Consider the following 15,893-nt stretch of genomic DNA (forward strand, 5'->3'; position numbering starts at 1 on the left):
CTCTCTCTCTCTCAAAAATATTTAAAAAAAATTTTTTTTTTTTAAGAAAGGGAAGATTAGGAGTGGGTCCTTAGAATTTTAAGTTACGTGCCTGGATCCCTCCCTTGCAGCTGAGAACTGTTTTTCTGCCTTTGAACTATCTTAAGAAATATAGTCTTAGGGTCTTATTCAAACAGACAGGGTCCTTGGGGTGCCTCCGTGACTCAGTCTGTTAAGCGTCCAACTTGGGCACAGGTCGTGATCTCGTGGTTCCTCAATTTGAGCTCCACGTCAGGCTGTGTACTAACAGTACGGAGCCTGCTTGGTATTCTCTTCCTCTCTCTCTCTCTCTCTCTACCTCCTCTGCTCCCTCGCTCTCACTCTCACCGTCTTTCTCAAAATAAATAAGTTTTTTTAAAAAGTCTCAAACAAGCAAGTTTCTCTACTCGTGGAGGATTTGATGCAACCCCTAACTTAAGCGACTCTTTATTGTTGATTACTTGTTTTTTACCCCCATCAAAAACTCCATGTCTTTGATAATGTTATATAGTAAAACGTTTCATGGTGGGAGATTATTGGTAGTGTTGCACAATTTTTGTAATGTTTGATTTTTTTTTTTCTTTTCAGTCCTTGTTTGGAAAAAACTTGACAACAATTCTGAATGAATATGTAGCTATGAAAGCAAAAGGTAAGAATTCAAAGGTCAGGGATTCTTTCTATCTAATTGTTTTAATTAGAAATAATTTTAAAGGACATTAATGCTTCTTACAAATCAAAAGAAAACTTTACAAAAAACAAAACTTATCTCCATTATGATCAGATAAGTTTTACTGGGAAATATCTAATTAAATATTTTTCATTTATATTGATAAATTATAAAAATCTAAATGCTAATGAATATAACAAAATAATTTCTGTAAAAAGTAAAACTCCTCTAACTGTAGGTCTCTGCCTTGATGAACAGGCATTGCTGCAGTCATAGATACTCTATTATTTTAAGGGGAAAGTTAAAATTGTTTATTTTATTCTCTAATATTATTTTTGAAGCTCAGAACATTAACAAGAATTACCATAAAACAATAACCTTGAAGAAAAGGAAAGATGCTTAGTATTTATTGAATATTTGTCTGTAGGCAGCTTTGTGCTAGATGCTTTTGATATATTATACTAACCCAGTAAGAGGTGTTGATTGTTAAGATCCATTTTGAGGTATCAGGAAACTGAGAAATGACAAGCTAAATAACTTTTCCAACATCATAGCCCTAGAAACTACAGAGTAATAGGCCTAAATATTCTTACAGGAATATTTATATTTTTAAAAATAATTTATGTATTTATTTTGAGAGAGAGTGCACATGAGCTGGGAAGGGACACAGGGGGTGGAGAGGGAGAATCCCAAGCAGCTCCGAGCTGCCAGCGCAGAGCCTGACACAGGGCTCCATCCCACAGACCATGAGATCATGACCTGAGCCAAAATCAAGAGCCAGACACTTGACCAACTAAGCCACCCAGGTGCCCCTCTTGTAGGAATATTTAGAGTGTAAATAACATCAGAAACAATATGCTATTGTGATACAAAAGTTTAATCGCATTTTAATGTTGGGTAGCTTTCTCTTACTTGAGTTTTTTATAAGTATATGGTAAAGATTTTAAACATCCTGTAAGCTCCCTACCGCTGTGAGCTTTAAGAGCATATCCTAAAAAAAAAAAAGCAGTCAGTTCTCAGGAATTTCACCTGTAACTCTTAAGTATAATAAGGGATAGCTGAGCAATCACAGTAATTTGGACATGAAAACATTGGTTGTGTCAAAAATAATTTCCACACTCACACAAGTTTGCATAACCTTTATGAAATTTAGTATAAATCACATTATTTTAATTCACTTTCAAATGACACATGATGTCAGATAAAAAAGATTTAAATGGGGCGTCCGTGGCTGACTCAGTTGATGGAGCATGTGACTCTCGATCTCGGGGTTGTGAGTTCAAGCCCACGTTGGGTGTAGAGATTATGTAAAAAAATTTTTTTAATCTTCAAAAGAAAGTAAATAAAATAGTTTGTCATTTTTTAATACAAATAAGATATAAAATTGTTCTTACAAAGCTTCGGAAACTTTGCAAATGTCCATTTCCACTCATTGCATCTGATACTCCGTGACTTGAGAAAAGAAGGAAGTCTCATTTATAGCTTTGCAGGTCATTTTACAAAATAGGCTTATTTCTTAGTTTCTAACATAATGTCAACAGTTGAGAGAAAAGTTTGTTTTCCTTGTTGATTTTGTGACCAGATTGAGTGATGGATTTTCTTCAAACATACTCATTAAGAAACTTTTCCCCTTACCTAGAAACATCAAATGACGTCCCAGCAATAATGTCATCTCTCTGGAAGAAGTTAGACCATACGCTTTCTCAGATCAGGTAATTAAAAGCTGTACAGTAAGCTTATCAGAGCATGTATGATGATTTAGGGATGCAAACATATGTAGAAAGCTCTTCAGGTTTAAATCTTATAACCTACACACTGAACTTCTGTATTACTGATCTAATTTTAAATTTACTCCAAAGGTTAATTGATATTCCTTTGTTTTTTATTGGAATAATTTGAAATAAAATACATGTTTAGTTAAATGTTTAGAAGTAAGGAAATTGAGACTTGTACATGTTTAATAACCTTCCCAAATTCCCATAGCAATTTAGAGGCAGATCTCTGGCTAGAATATAAATCTAATCCCAACCTGTGTGAATTTCCTTACACAGTTGCATCTTCTTTCCTCATGGAAAGAACTGATATGTTGAATTGATGCCTCATTGGTTCTTCCCTTGTAAAGAAACAAGCCTAAATAAAATGCTACTTGTGGAATCTTCTAATTTTGGAATTTTCTCATGGTACTAATAGGCACCTTTGACCAAGGTCATGGCCGTGGAATGCCCTACTGGTGTCAGTTAAAACATCTCTTACCTAACTTTAGAGTCGAGTGTAAAAACCGTAGTTTCTTACCCTTTCTCCCAGAGCTACCAGTGGAACACCCAGCATATATTCAGCAGGGGCTTTGTTTCCTTCCCAGTTTAAACTGCTGAAATGGGTGGAGATGCTTTTGTCTAACTCTACCACATCTTATTTGTTAGTGTTACCTTTATTTCTCCTTTCTTGACTCTTTTTTGTCCTTTCGAATAATCTTGAAAGACCCTCACAATTTAATTAACACCTATAAATATTGATAAGTTATTGGGATATTATAGTGACAAGAAACTACACAAAAATAAAAGACTCTTAGCTACGTATTCCCCAAGGTTGGTGTGTGTGTGTTATTAAAAATGCTTATTTGATTTAGTAAGTTTTATTGCTCATTTTAGTAGAGACTAATTTAACGAATTTCCCAGGAAGATAGCCGTGTCTCTGATTGGGTAACCAATTCATAATAAAAGGGGAATCACCTTATATTGTGAATTTTCTTATATGTTTGCTGTCCTCCCTTGTTAGACATAGGACAAAATAGTTTTATAAGTTATAAATTTGATAAAAGCAGGATATTCTTTGAAATTAACTTTGGGATTCTGAAGTATTTATGTATGGAGTCCTATGTGAAATGAAGATTTTCTTTACGAAGGTATCGCTGTAGTGATAAAAGGTAATAACTACAAAATTTTATGCATGGCTTTCTTAAATATATAGGCTCCCTAAAGTCAAGTCGAATTCTTAATGGGATGTAAGAGTTCTCTAATGCTTACTGCGTTGGATATATGCTTGATTATTAAAATTATATGTGTGTGAGTATGTTAATGTGCCACCATTTTAAAGCAGGTAAGATAGGTCACCGCTCAAAGAAACATGCTTGTCTTTTTTACCTGAGAGAGATCTATTGTCTTTTAATTTGATTTACTTCAGATTTGACTGTTAATAAACTAGGGTGTATCTTAATATCTCCCTGCTTTGTTTTATTTGTTAGGAGCATGCAAAGTTCCCCAGGGTTTGTTGCCAATCAGAGAGGTAGGTATCCAACTTTATAAATAATGTTCAGCATTAGTTCAAACTCAGAACTGACAGATGAACATTTTTTCATTAACAGTACATTTGTGCTAAGTGTATATTTTGTTTAAACTACTGCTCTTCAAAATAGTTATTATCGTAATTATATTTATTGTAGAAGAGAACATTTGAAATACTCCCTGTTTTTCTCATTGACTCATGTATTCACATCTTTTTAATTCTCATTGCATTGGTTTTTTTTTTCTTGGTTTGTAGAGTGTTATCAGTATGGATTATTACAGAAGAAATAAATTTTGTGTATACAATTGACTCTTGAATCACACTTCTTTGAACTGTGTGGGTCCACTTATTTATAGTTATTTTTTCTGTGAATACACTACAGAAATGTAAATATAGCTTCTCTTCCAATGACTTTCTTAGTATTTTCTCTTCTCTAAGGTTACTTTATTGTAAGACTACAATAATATACAAAGTATGTGTTCAGCTGTTGATTATTGGTAAGGCTTCTGGTCAACAGTAGGCTATTAGTAGTTAAGTTTTGGGGGAGTCAGAAGTTACACTTGGATTTTCATCTGTGTAAAGGGTCGGTGCTCCTAATCCCTGTGTTCAAGAGTCACCTGTACCCATTTAGTTTGTTTCATATGAAATTAACATATAAACTTAGTTGTTACTTTCAAGGGCTCTTTTCAATCTGTAGATCTAACACGTTCATAAACAGTAGGATGTCTATCACTTAGGCTTCTTAAAATTGCTGGAGCATTCTGACACTGGGTTAATTTTTTAAATTCTCCTATGTTTCAGTCCGAACAAGAAGTGGAATTGCAGAAATCAAACGGCAGAGAAGGCTCGCATCTCAAGCGGCTCCTGTCAACTCAGAATTGCTGACTTTAGCGTACCTGTCAGGACAGTGTACTACTACTACTCCTTCAACAGCCACGCAGCTTGTCCGGCCAGCTGGCCAGGTTACAGCTCCCGTGAGGTCCAATTTCGTAGTGGTTAACCACTCACAGTCACAAGACACTATGGCCAGTGAGTTTAGATTTTGTTCTCTGAATTTTGTTTTTAATCAGATTGTGTAAATAAATTATGTACTACTGTCTTTATAAATTCTAAAGGATTATAAATGGGAACAGACTACTTTGGGTAAATTTGCCTTAAAGTGAGCATGTTGTTATACTTTGGAAACATTTTAATCTAGAATTCTTTATTGTAACTGAACTCCAACCTTGAACTTTCTTCTAATTCTCTGTTCTCTATGTTAACAGAAAAGACTGGTGTTATATTTGATTTTAAAAGTAATACACAGTCAATTTGACCACCTCCTTTGTTCATGCCAGTCTGTCCTAGAATTTGGAATGTTCTTCCAGCTTACCTCCATCTCTACATGTTGAAAATCCTTCCTATTTCTGTGAACCTTACAGCTAGGGTTGCACTTAGAAATCATCTGGTATAGCTTGCTTATTGTGTACTTGAAATGGTTGGAAACACCTGATTGTAAGAGGCACAAAGCTATTTAATAACAGAGTTGGGATTAAAATTCAGATGCCACTCTCACTTAGACAAGTTTTCTTTCTCTTCTGTGCAGCCATCCGTTACATCCTTCCTCATTTCCATCTGCTCTCCAACCTTTTTTTACATCCCTGGGTAAAAACCTGTGGTATATACACACTGTAGCATACACTTAGTTTATACTTCTTACAGTTCCTCCATTCTGCCGTGTTTTGTTGAGACTGTGCTGTACTTTATTGTAAAACCTGAAATCAGACAATACATATTACTCAGCCTAATAAATTCTATATTGCCTTGCACATAGTGAAACATTCACTGTATCCCCACTGAATTTAATATAATATAATCATTATGTGATGCTGTTTATTCCATTAATTCAAGTTTAGAAAACTATTCCATGTCCTTGACTTAATACTTGTTTGTCTTGAAATACAGCTGGAGACACTTTAAATATCATCCCTGGTCCTCAGGAAAGGAAAACTCAAGCCAGTGTAATGTCTCCTGCTAGACGCAAAAGGTAAATGCCTTTTAAAAGGAAGAGTTTCTTTTTTTTTTTTAATAGTTTCTTGTCAAGTTGGTTTCCATATAACACCCAGTGCTCATCCTCACCAGTGCCCTCCTTAAAAAGAAGAGTTTCTAATAACCATTAAAATTGAAGAATTACACCAGGATATTTACATTATGAATAAAATAACAAGAATGGATTCAGTTCTTGGGATTTTTTACTATTATATCTATTCAAAGATGTGGGTTTTTTTTCACATTTTAACCTCCTTGATATCTGATTGTATCTTATAATTAATGGCTAGTCACTGTTTAGTTGGAAAACTTTTTTCTGTAATAGAACATAAATATATGTCTTAAAATCAGTGGTTTCTCAGATTTTTTTTTTTTTTCTTTTTGCTAAAGGGTTTTTCTTGAGTATATATAAATGATACTGGCATTTCCACAAACACATATTTAAAGTCTTAAAGTCAGAAATCTTTTCAGGGAGTCTTTTGAGACCAAAATTCTTTCTGTACTTAGCCTGTTCTTGTTTGAAGGATATTTCAGAAGAGAAAGAATCGTTTTTAAATACTTTTTTTGATTTAACTGCCACGTCATGGGTATTTTTCTGAGTTTTTACTTGATTGTCTCTCATTCATGGCTGACCTCCACCTCCTTTATTGTTTTAATAGTAAAACAAACTATAACAATATCTGACATTTATAGAAATCTTGGCCTTTATATGAAGTCTTTTCACATACTTCATTTTACTCAATTCTTTCATAAACCTAATAATATAGTTGGTCTTACCCATTAAGTAGAAGGTCAAAGAGTCAGAGCCTACCTTGCTACAGACCACACATAGTAAGTGGTAAAGCTGGACCTCAGGTTCACTTCTTATTAATGCAAACTTAGTGATGCTTTTCTGTTCTGCTGCCCTTTGTTCCTGCCACGAAGAGGGAAAACGCCTGTTCTTCCATGATCTTAAGATTTATGTCTGCATATGTAATTATCATTGAGTCTGTTTTGTGTACTAGTTAAAAGACAAGCTTTAAAATGTGTTTCAGTGAATCTCAAAGGAAAAGTAACACTTTGTCTGGTCCTCATTCAACAATACGGAATTTCCAGGATCCAAATGCATTTGCAGTAGAAAAAGTAAGTGACCTTACCAAGCTTTGCATCTTGAGATATTCCTGAGTTTTAAAATACTGGTATTTAGAGAAATGGGTATATATATTTAATGTGTATATACATTTAGTGTGCATATGCATTTGTGTGTTACAGTATTTCTATAACACTGTGCAGGGGAATTGCCTTGGGACAGAGAGTAGTAAAATTGATGAGTAGGAGGCCGTCCATTTAGAATAGATCGTATGCACAAATGCACCACGTAAGAAACAATGTAATGTTCAGAAAACTGTAAATATATTGTGGGTGCTGGATTATACAATACAAAAGGGCATTTTACTAGAGGCAGAATATTTAAAACCTTGTATAAAAAGGGAAAGAGCTTGGAACTGTATTTTGTAATCAGTAAAGAAAAGTTGGTAAAGGATTTGTGAAAACAATTGTAAAGTGCTGTATTCAAGTATCGAGGGAACCACAGTTTCTGAGTTTGCCCCTAGATTTATTAAAACTAGCCTCGCTCCCATTTCCTGGAAGCTCTGCCCTATTCTTTTTCTAATATTGACTATCTTTTCCAGCAAATGGTTATTGAAAACGCACGAGAAAAAATCTTAAGTAATAAATCTCTTCAAGAAAAGCTTGCAGAAAACATTAATAAATTTCTGACTAGGTAAGCTATGAGTGTTTAAAATGCTTAATTGTTTTCACCTAATTGAGAACTATGATAAAATTTTTCTTTCTGTATTACAGCGACAACAGTATTGCTCAAGTACCTAATAAGCAAACAGACAGCAACCCCACAGAACCGGAGACTTCAATTGATGAGCTCCTGGGACTTCAGGTACAGGTTAGGGTGTGTGCATATAGTGCATATACTCATAGTTAAAATTTTAGTTCCATTTCACAACCATTGCTAACAGATTAGATGTATAAATTATTTAAAATAATTTTAGTTAGGGATTTCCTTCTTTATCTAAATTTAATCTTTTCCTGAAAATGTACTAGTGAATTTTCAAATAGTCGGTGTAAATTGCATTATTTAAATGGTAAAAGTAGTAAGACATCCTAACCCTTCTAGTACCTCCAGTTCCTCCATGTATCACTAAAGCTCTATACTATAGCCATACAGCTCTTGTCCTGGACATCCAGGTATTTAATACTTTCAGCTTCCTGAGTGGGTATGTGTATGCAGCTATACAGTGCAGTGTATATTTAAATTAGATTCCTTTGGTCTGCTACAAAGTGTGCAGTAATGTGAGGAAACAGTAAAATTCTATGTTGAAGATATATAATGATCCAAGTAAAGTGAACAAGACGCTTGAAAAAAGACAGGTTACTAACTAATGTGACCATTTACTGCCCAGAGAAGGAAGACGGGGCTGTGGTCACTGTTGTGGTTCAGTGATAGTGGAGCTGGAGAGTTTGAGCCTGTAGAGGGAGGATTTAAGTGTATCTTTGAGGTTTCTTCCTGTGCACATACCCTTTCTCAGGAGCGGCTGTGACGAGTGACTGCAGCACATTCTCTCACTGGGGCTGTCATGCAGTGTGGTCAGTGCTGGTTGCCATGCCCACCAGATGAATTCATTGTAGCACATTTGCTTCAGATGAATTCTGGGTAAAACCACTGGATTATTTTACTTTATTTTTTTGGTCCATTCTTTCGGAATACTTTAAAAGAAAATTGCTGGATGCCTGGGTGAGTCAGTTGAGTGTCTGGCTCTTGGTTTCGGCTCAGTTCATGATTTCCTGGTTCATGGGATCAAGCCCCAGTATCAGCACAGAACCTGCATCAGATTCTCTCTCCCTCTCTTTTTCTTCCCTGCTCACACTTGTCTCTCTCCCTCTCAAAATAAATACTTTTTTAATTTTCACATTTTCCCATAGTGATTTTTTTTTGAGAGAGAGAGAGCACAGTGGAGGGGGCAAAGAAAGAATCTTTTTCTTTTTTTCTTTTGAGAGAGTGTGAGCAGGGGAGAGGGGCAGAAGGAGGAAGAGAGAGAGAGGAGAGAGAGAATACCACGCTCAGCATGGAGCCCAGCTCAGAGCTTGATCCCATGGCTGTGAGATCATGACCTGAGCCAAAGTCAAGAGTCAGACATTCAACCAACTAAGCCACCAGGTACCCGGGGCGGAGGGGGGCAGGATGTAAGTGGTAAAAACATCAGATACACTAAGAAGTGATTAGTTCATTGTATAAATAGGTGAAGTAGGAATTTTTAAAACACTTAAAAACCTTTGTGACCTTGGAGTAGGCAAATTTTTTTACACATAAATCACTAACTTAAAAGAAAAGCGTCCTTAAAATTTCAAATACACGCTTGTTAAAAGCATCATCAAAAAAAAATGAAACCACTAACTTGGAAAAAATATTCATAATACATTTATCTGACAAGTTTGTATCCAAAATATAGAAAGAGCGCCTGGGTAGCAGTCAGTTGGGCAGCTCACTTTGGCTCAGGTCATGATCTCACAGCTCGTGTATTAGACATATGTGCTGACAGCTCAGAGCCTGGGGCCTGCTTCAGATTATGTGTCTCCCTCTCTCTCTGCCCCTTCCCTGCTCATACTCTGTCTCTCACTCTTTCTCAAAAATAAACGTTAAAAAGGAAAGAGCTCCCACAAATCAATAGTAAAAAGATAAACCACCCATTTTAAGAAATGGGTAAAAGACTGAAACAGAAGAAGATAGAGGGATGGCTAGTAAGTCCATAAAAAGATAATCAACATTATTTGTCATTTGAGAAATGAAAGTTAGAAATATAATGAGGGATGCCTGGGTGGCTCAGTTAAGTGCCTCACTCTTATTTTCTGGCTCATTTCATGATCTCACGATTTGTGTGAATTTGAGCCCCAGGTCCAGCTCTGCACTGACAGCTCAGCTTGCTTGGGATTCTCTCCCTGCCCCTTCCCTGCTTGCACGTGCTCAGTCTCAAAAAAATGAGTAATCTTTACAATAAGATAGCAATTCACTCTCTGAAATGGCTAAAAGTTAAAAATCTAACAATATCAAATGGAGACAAGGATGTGAAACACTCGGAACTCTGCAAGATTGCTGATGGAGGTTATGAATAATACAGTCTGTTTGGAAAACGGTTAGTTTACAAAGTTATATATATACCTGTACACCTTCCTTTTGACCTGGCAATTATGAGGCTTTTGCCCAAAAGAAATGATTATATATTCACATATGTTTACAAAAGGACTTCTACAAGAATGTTCACCAAATGTCCATCAACAACAACAAAAAAGGAATAAATTTTGACAGCTATGAAATAGAATACTGGTGAACAGTAAAAAGAAATGAGCTATTAGTACACATGGATGAATCTTAAAACATGTTGATCAAGAAGATAGACTAACAGTACAGATGGTGTGCTTCTGTTTATATAAAAGTTCTGAAACATATCACTAATTTATGGTGATAGAAATCAGAAATTGTTGCCTTGGTGAGGGTGAGGGGAGTGGTTTGCCAAGGAGCAGAGTTCTCTAGAAGAGGGAATGGTGTGAATTTCTTGGGTGGTGGAAATGTTTTACTGGCTTTTTTTTTTAAAGATTTTATTTTTAAGTAATCTCTACTCTCAGTGTGGGGCCCTAACTCAAGCCCTGAGATGAACACTGGGTGTGTTGTATGTAAGAAAAGAATCAGTGGGTTCTACTCCTGAAGCCAAGAATACACTGTATAGTAACAAACTTGAGAATAAGAGTTAATAGTAATAATAGTAAAATAAAATCCCTATTGACAATCTTTGTTTCTTAAACTGGGAAAAAAAAAATTGTCACAGTCTCCACTGACTGAGCCAGCTAGGAGCCCCATTTTATGTTTTTTATTGGAATGGTAAGTTAAATAGTCCTTAAAATTCTCTATGCTCATTGAGCTGTGGACTTAAGATTTATGTATTTCATTGTGTGTAAATTCTACCTTGATTTCTAAAAATATTTAGAAGATGGATTGGCAGTTACCTTTGGAATATGTATTTCAGGATTCTTTTGATTCTGAGTTTTAAAGTTTAGAGTAAAATGATTGACCAGAAAGGTACATTTCGTCAACATTAACTTTTGTTTGAGTGTATCCACCATTTCATAATTTGATTATTTATCCTTGACATTATTTATATTTCTGTATAAACTTTCAAGTTCATGCATATAGAAATATTCAAGCTCCAGGCTTCCTCCCAAATCACATTTCATCAAGAATTGTTGATTTTTCTCTGTACATCCTCATAATCAAAGCTGACTGGCTCTTTAACTTCAGACAGGTTTTTCTTATTTTATGACCATTTTTATTAAAAAATCAAGTTTTTATCACTTCATGAAAGTTCCACTTCAACTCTTGATCCATGTGAATTTCCTGTCCCACAGTATTCAAATGTATGCCTTCCTGATCTTGAAAAATACAACATGCAACATGACTTATAAATAACTAAAGTTGAGAATTTTAAGTCTTCAACTATTAGAAGAGTAAATGAAGACCCTAGCCAGGATGTACTGAAACTTCTTTGAAATATATTTTAGCTGAAAAGATTTATCCATTTTGCTTTTTATTCTACATTTTTTTCTTTGGGGGAAAAAAAAAGCCTCTTCTATTCTCATGTAAAATTGATCCAAATGGGAAATACATCATTTTTATCTAGCTACATTACTTACCCTCTGGCATACTACTCCATCCAGCCTTCTGCTGAGTGTCTGTCATATCCCTGCATGATAAAACAATCTAATCTGTTTACTCTAACTTTTAAAGGAAGCTAAGGTGGTGGTGATGGTGTTTTACCCCATTGACTTGTAAGCTTGAAAAATCTCACCCCGTTTTTGTTAACTGCTCAAGGGTAGGATGTACCCTTCACCTCTTGGTTGCACAGCAACTTTAAACGAGTTGTCTTAAAGTGTGTTCACAGTCATTCTGTTAAAATCATATTGGCCTCAAAAAAAATCTCTTGTTTAGTAAACATGAAGATAATATTTAGTTCAATAATAAATTAAGAGAACAGGTTACTTTTATTTAATAGAGTAATAATGCTTAAAGAGCTTGTACATTGTTACACAGAACAGGGACTCTTACACATCTTCTGTGGAAGGCTACTTGGTAGTAGTCTTCAAAATTTTATTTTCATTTTTTTTAATGTTTATTTATTAATTTTGAGACTAGGTTGGAGGGGGGTAGAATCCCAAGTAGCCTCCCTGCTGTCCTCGTAGAGCCCAGTGTAGGGCTTGATCCCACAAACTATGAGATCACAACTTGAGCCAAAACCTGGAGTCAGATGCTTAAACTGGCTGAGCCACCCAGGTGCCCCAGGTCTCAAAATTTTAAATGTGTATATCCTCCAGCTGATTCTTATCAATGGAATCAGGAATCCTTTTTTTTTTATTTTTTTTTAATGTTTTATATATTTTTGAGACAGAAAGAGACAGCATGAGAGGGGAGGGGCAGAGAGACAGGGAGACACAGAATCCGAAGCAGGCTCCAGGCTCAGAGCTGTCAGCACAGAGCGCGATGCGGGGCTCGAACCCACAAATGTGAGATCATGACCCCAGCTGAAGTTGGAGACTCAACCGACTGAGCCACCCAGGGTGCCCCTGGAATCAGTAATTCTATTGGTATAAATTTATTGCAAGAAATGAACAATAGATACCTAGATAAAGATTTTCATTCTAGTATTCACTACTGTAACTGAAAATTTGAAAAAATCCTAATATCCACCAGTGGGAATTAGTTAAATTGTGGCATAGTTAGTAAACAAAAAGCCTGTTACAAAGGGATTCATTTCTCTTAAATAGATAGTGGATTAAACATTTAGTTTTGTAACCCTTCTATTAGACAGTATAGGGAAATTTTTAAAAACTCACAAGAACAAAGAAGAAAAAAAGATAGAAAAGGAAAAAAAAAACTTGTAGAAGTCAGAATGGACACATGGCACTTGACTTAGGAGATCCCAAGATCTAAGCCAGTAAAGGCAAAGCTCAGAAAAAAAAGCCACTTTACCACATAGAAGTCCCAAAAGGCTTAGCACCAGAAGCTCTGAAAGCAGATGTGAAAATATCTACAAGCAGAAAGATAGTGTGCAACATTTAGGAAGTTGTAGTTAAACTCTAAACCTTGCCCCCATTCACACTGTCTACCAGAAACACTTTTGTCAGTCCTAAACTCACCCAGCAAGGAGTCTAATTCATTCAAAAGAAAAAAACTTAGTGGCGCCTGGGTGGCTCCTCAGTTGAGCGTCCAACTCAAATTTCAGCTCATGTTGTAATCTCCTGGTTGGTGAGTTCAGACCCCACATTGGGCTCTTTGCTGACAGGGTAGAACCTGCTTGAGATTTCTTTCTCCCTCTCTATCTCTGCCCGCCCCCTGCACACTCTCTCCCTCGCTCATAAAAATTTTAAAAAGAAAAGTAAAAATACAGATGTTCTGTAAGATTATTCTGTTGCAGATCAGTAAGGATTATCCGACATTTGAAGAAAGTATTTACTATTAAGAGACCAAAGCACGTAGATAAAAAGTGTGAGATTTTATGGAGGAGGAGGAGGCCAAACTAATAGGAAAATAGATGAGATTTGTGGTTACCAGAGGCAGGGCATTGAGAGTGGGGCAGTTGGATGAAGGTGGTCATTACTGCAAGGTAATATACCACATGGTGACTCATTAACACTGCCATATGGTATATTTGAAAATTGTTAAGAGAATAGATAAGAGTTTTCACAAGGAAAAGAAAACTTTTCTTGTTTTTATAGCTGTATGAAATGATGGATATTAAGTAAACTTGTCATTATTTCACAGCATATGTAGGTGAAGACATGCTATACACTTACTGTGCTGGATGTCAAGTTTAAAAAAAAAAAGAACATTTACAGTATGATTTTACTTATGTTTAATGTTTGGGAATATATTCACCGAAACAGTTAACTCTAGGAAGTGGGATTAGGGAGCATTCATTTTCTGCTTTCTAGTCTTATTGTCTTAATTTATTTCAAATGAGCCTAGTGCATAATCAGAAGAAATTTTCATATAGGGAAATATACACAAAAATCGAAAGCTGTCAGATGTCCTATAATTACTTTGCTGGTATTAAACTATACTAATTGAATTAGGATCACTGTTTTTTGTGCAGAGTGAAATCCATATGTCTGAGGAAGCTATCCAGGACATACTGGAGCAGACAGAATCAGATCCAGCATTTCAGGCACTTTTTGATCTCTTTGACTATGGTAAGTAGACCATTTCTTTCAGGGCAATTAGAAAAAAAAGTTTCAATTTCTGAGGCCACCTTAACCAGACTGAAGCAACATTCCTAGAGCATCTGAAAAAATATCCTATTTTCATCAAAGCAAATCTGTGGCTGTGAAGGGGCTGGGAATGGGAGAGAGTGGGTTTTTTTCTTAAACTTTAGCTGTAAAAATGGGAAACACTTTGGATTTTGTTTTCTGTGTGGGCATTTTTGCCAGTCAACACAAAGACGTTGAGGTTAACTACTACACATACATTATACTAAACACAGTTGGGTAATACGAAAGGAATAAAGAAATTGGCCATTGCTGTCAATTTTGTGGTCTCATGTAGTATTCTCAAAGTTAGTCTCCAAACCAGCATTATCAGCATTCTCTGAGAACATGTTAAAAATGCAAATTCTTGGACTCTGCAGATGATTCTGATATAGGCTAAAGTTTAAGAACTACCAGCCTGCTAGAAAAATCTTTGTTTTTGTCAATAATATACAAGACCATATCCAAAAGACCATAATTTTAAACATAACATAAAGTTAAATATTTGCTGCATCACCGTTAGGCTGTATTGACTGATGCTTATGGTTATTGATCATTTAACTAGTTGTTTCCCTGTTCCCTTTCTAACAGGTAAATCAAAGAATAATAAACAGATACCACAAGGTATTTCCAGTCCACATCTGGACACCAGTCCCAGTGTAGTCTTAGCAGATGAAACTAATCTAGCAGTTAAAGGTTCTTTTGAACCAGAACAGTCTGGTAAGAATTTATTTGATTTTGTTAATATCATCAATCTATATCCTAATACCAGTCTCAGAATTTCAAAGGCAGAAAATACTGTTTAATTTGGAAGTTGTTCAAATTGCCACGTGGGTTTTTTTTTTCTTTTCATTAAAGAAAAAGATCCCAAGCTTTTTAGTAATTTGATGAAAAGGAGAATTTTTAGTACTCGTTCCTTCATAATGCAGTAGATTGTTGACATGCACAGTTTAGCATTACTAGTATTGACCAGTTTGACAAGTCTGTAACATTTAACATAATCTTTTTTGTGGTACAAGTTCACATCTCCTCTATGTAAGGTTGGTGTGTGGTATTAATCGTGTAGCCTGGTAAGCAAGTTCAACTGAATGTTCAACTGATAGCTTCGAGGGAATTATATACTGTAGTGGTGGTCTTGAATAATGGATATTATAAGGTTTTTGGTCCGATTCCTATGTTTCTGCTAAGTCACTTTTTACATTTCTGCCTCCTATAGTAATGGGGAAGCAGTGGAGTGCTAATGTGGCACATAAGTGACCCACAGTAACTACTTACTAAATGAAGGAAGGCAGTGAATATGTCTGTCTTTCTTGTATCCTTCACATATTTGCCAGTTGTTAAAAATTTTGTGAAATCTAGCACTTGTACAGAAATACACAATAAAAAAAAGTATAGCTTTATGAATTGCAGTCCAGCAAATACCCAATATAACCATCTCTTAAGTCAAAAAATTAGAACACTACCAGCACCATGAAAACCTCTTCACACCCCTTCCCAGTCACTATGCCATTCTTCTCTTTCCTCACCCTTGTGCTGGCATCTCACACGTCCTCAA

General features: G+C 35.6%; 1 protein-coding gene across 2 annotated transcripts in view; it reads left to right on the forward strand.

Annotated features, from left to right (window-relative positions):
• The window catches only part of NPAT (nuclear protein, coactivator of histone transcription), a 47,679-nt gene that overhangs the window by 20,371 nt on the left and 11,415 nt on the right, over positions 1-15,893 (forward strand). For both annotated transcript variants that reach the window (XM_077777427.1, XM_077777426.1), the window contains exons 3-12: positions 607-667; positions 2,325-2,397; positions 3,927-3,967; positions 4,769-4,996; positions 5,912-5,993; positions 7,030-7,117; positions 7,666-7,757; positions 7,838-7,928; positions 14,188-14,284; positions 14,930-15,058. In XM_077777427.1, coding sequence (XP_077633553.1) covers positions 607-667; positions 2,325-2,397; positions 3,927-3,967; positions 4,769-4,996; positions 5,912-5,993; positions 7,030-7,117; positions 7,666-7,757; positions 7,838-7,928; positions 14,188-14,284; positions 14,930-15,058 — 982 coding nt within the window. The remainder of the gene's footprint in view (positions 1-606; positions 668-2,324; positions 2,398-3,926; positions 3,968-4,768; positions 4,997-5,911; positions 5,994-7,029; positions 7,118-7,665; positions 7,758-7,837; positions 7,929-14,187; positions 14,285-14,929; positions 15,059-15,893) is intronic.

The sequence above is a fragment of the Crocuta crocuta genome, unplaced genomic scaffold, assembly GCF_008692635.1.
Source record: "Crocuta crocuta isolate KB4526 unplaced genomic scaffold, BGI_CrCroc_1.0 scaffold278, whole genome shotgun sequence".
NCBI classification, from domain to species: Eukaryota; Metazoa; Chordata; class Mammalia; order Carnivora; family Hyaenidae; genus Crocuta; species Crocuta crocuta.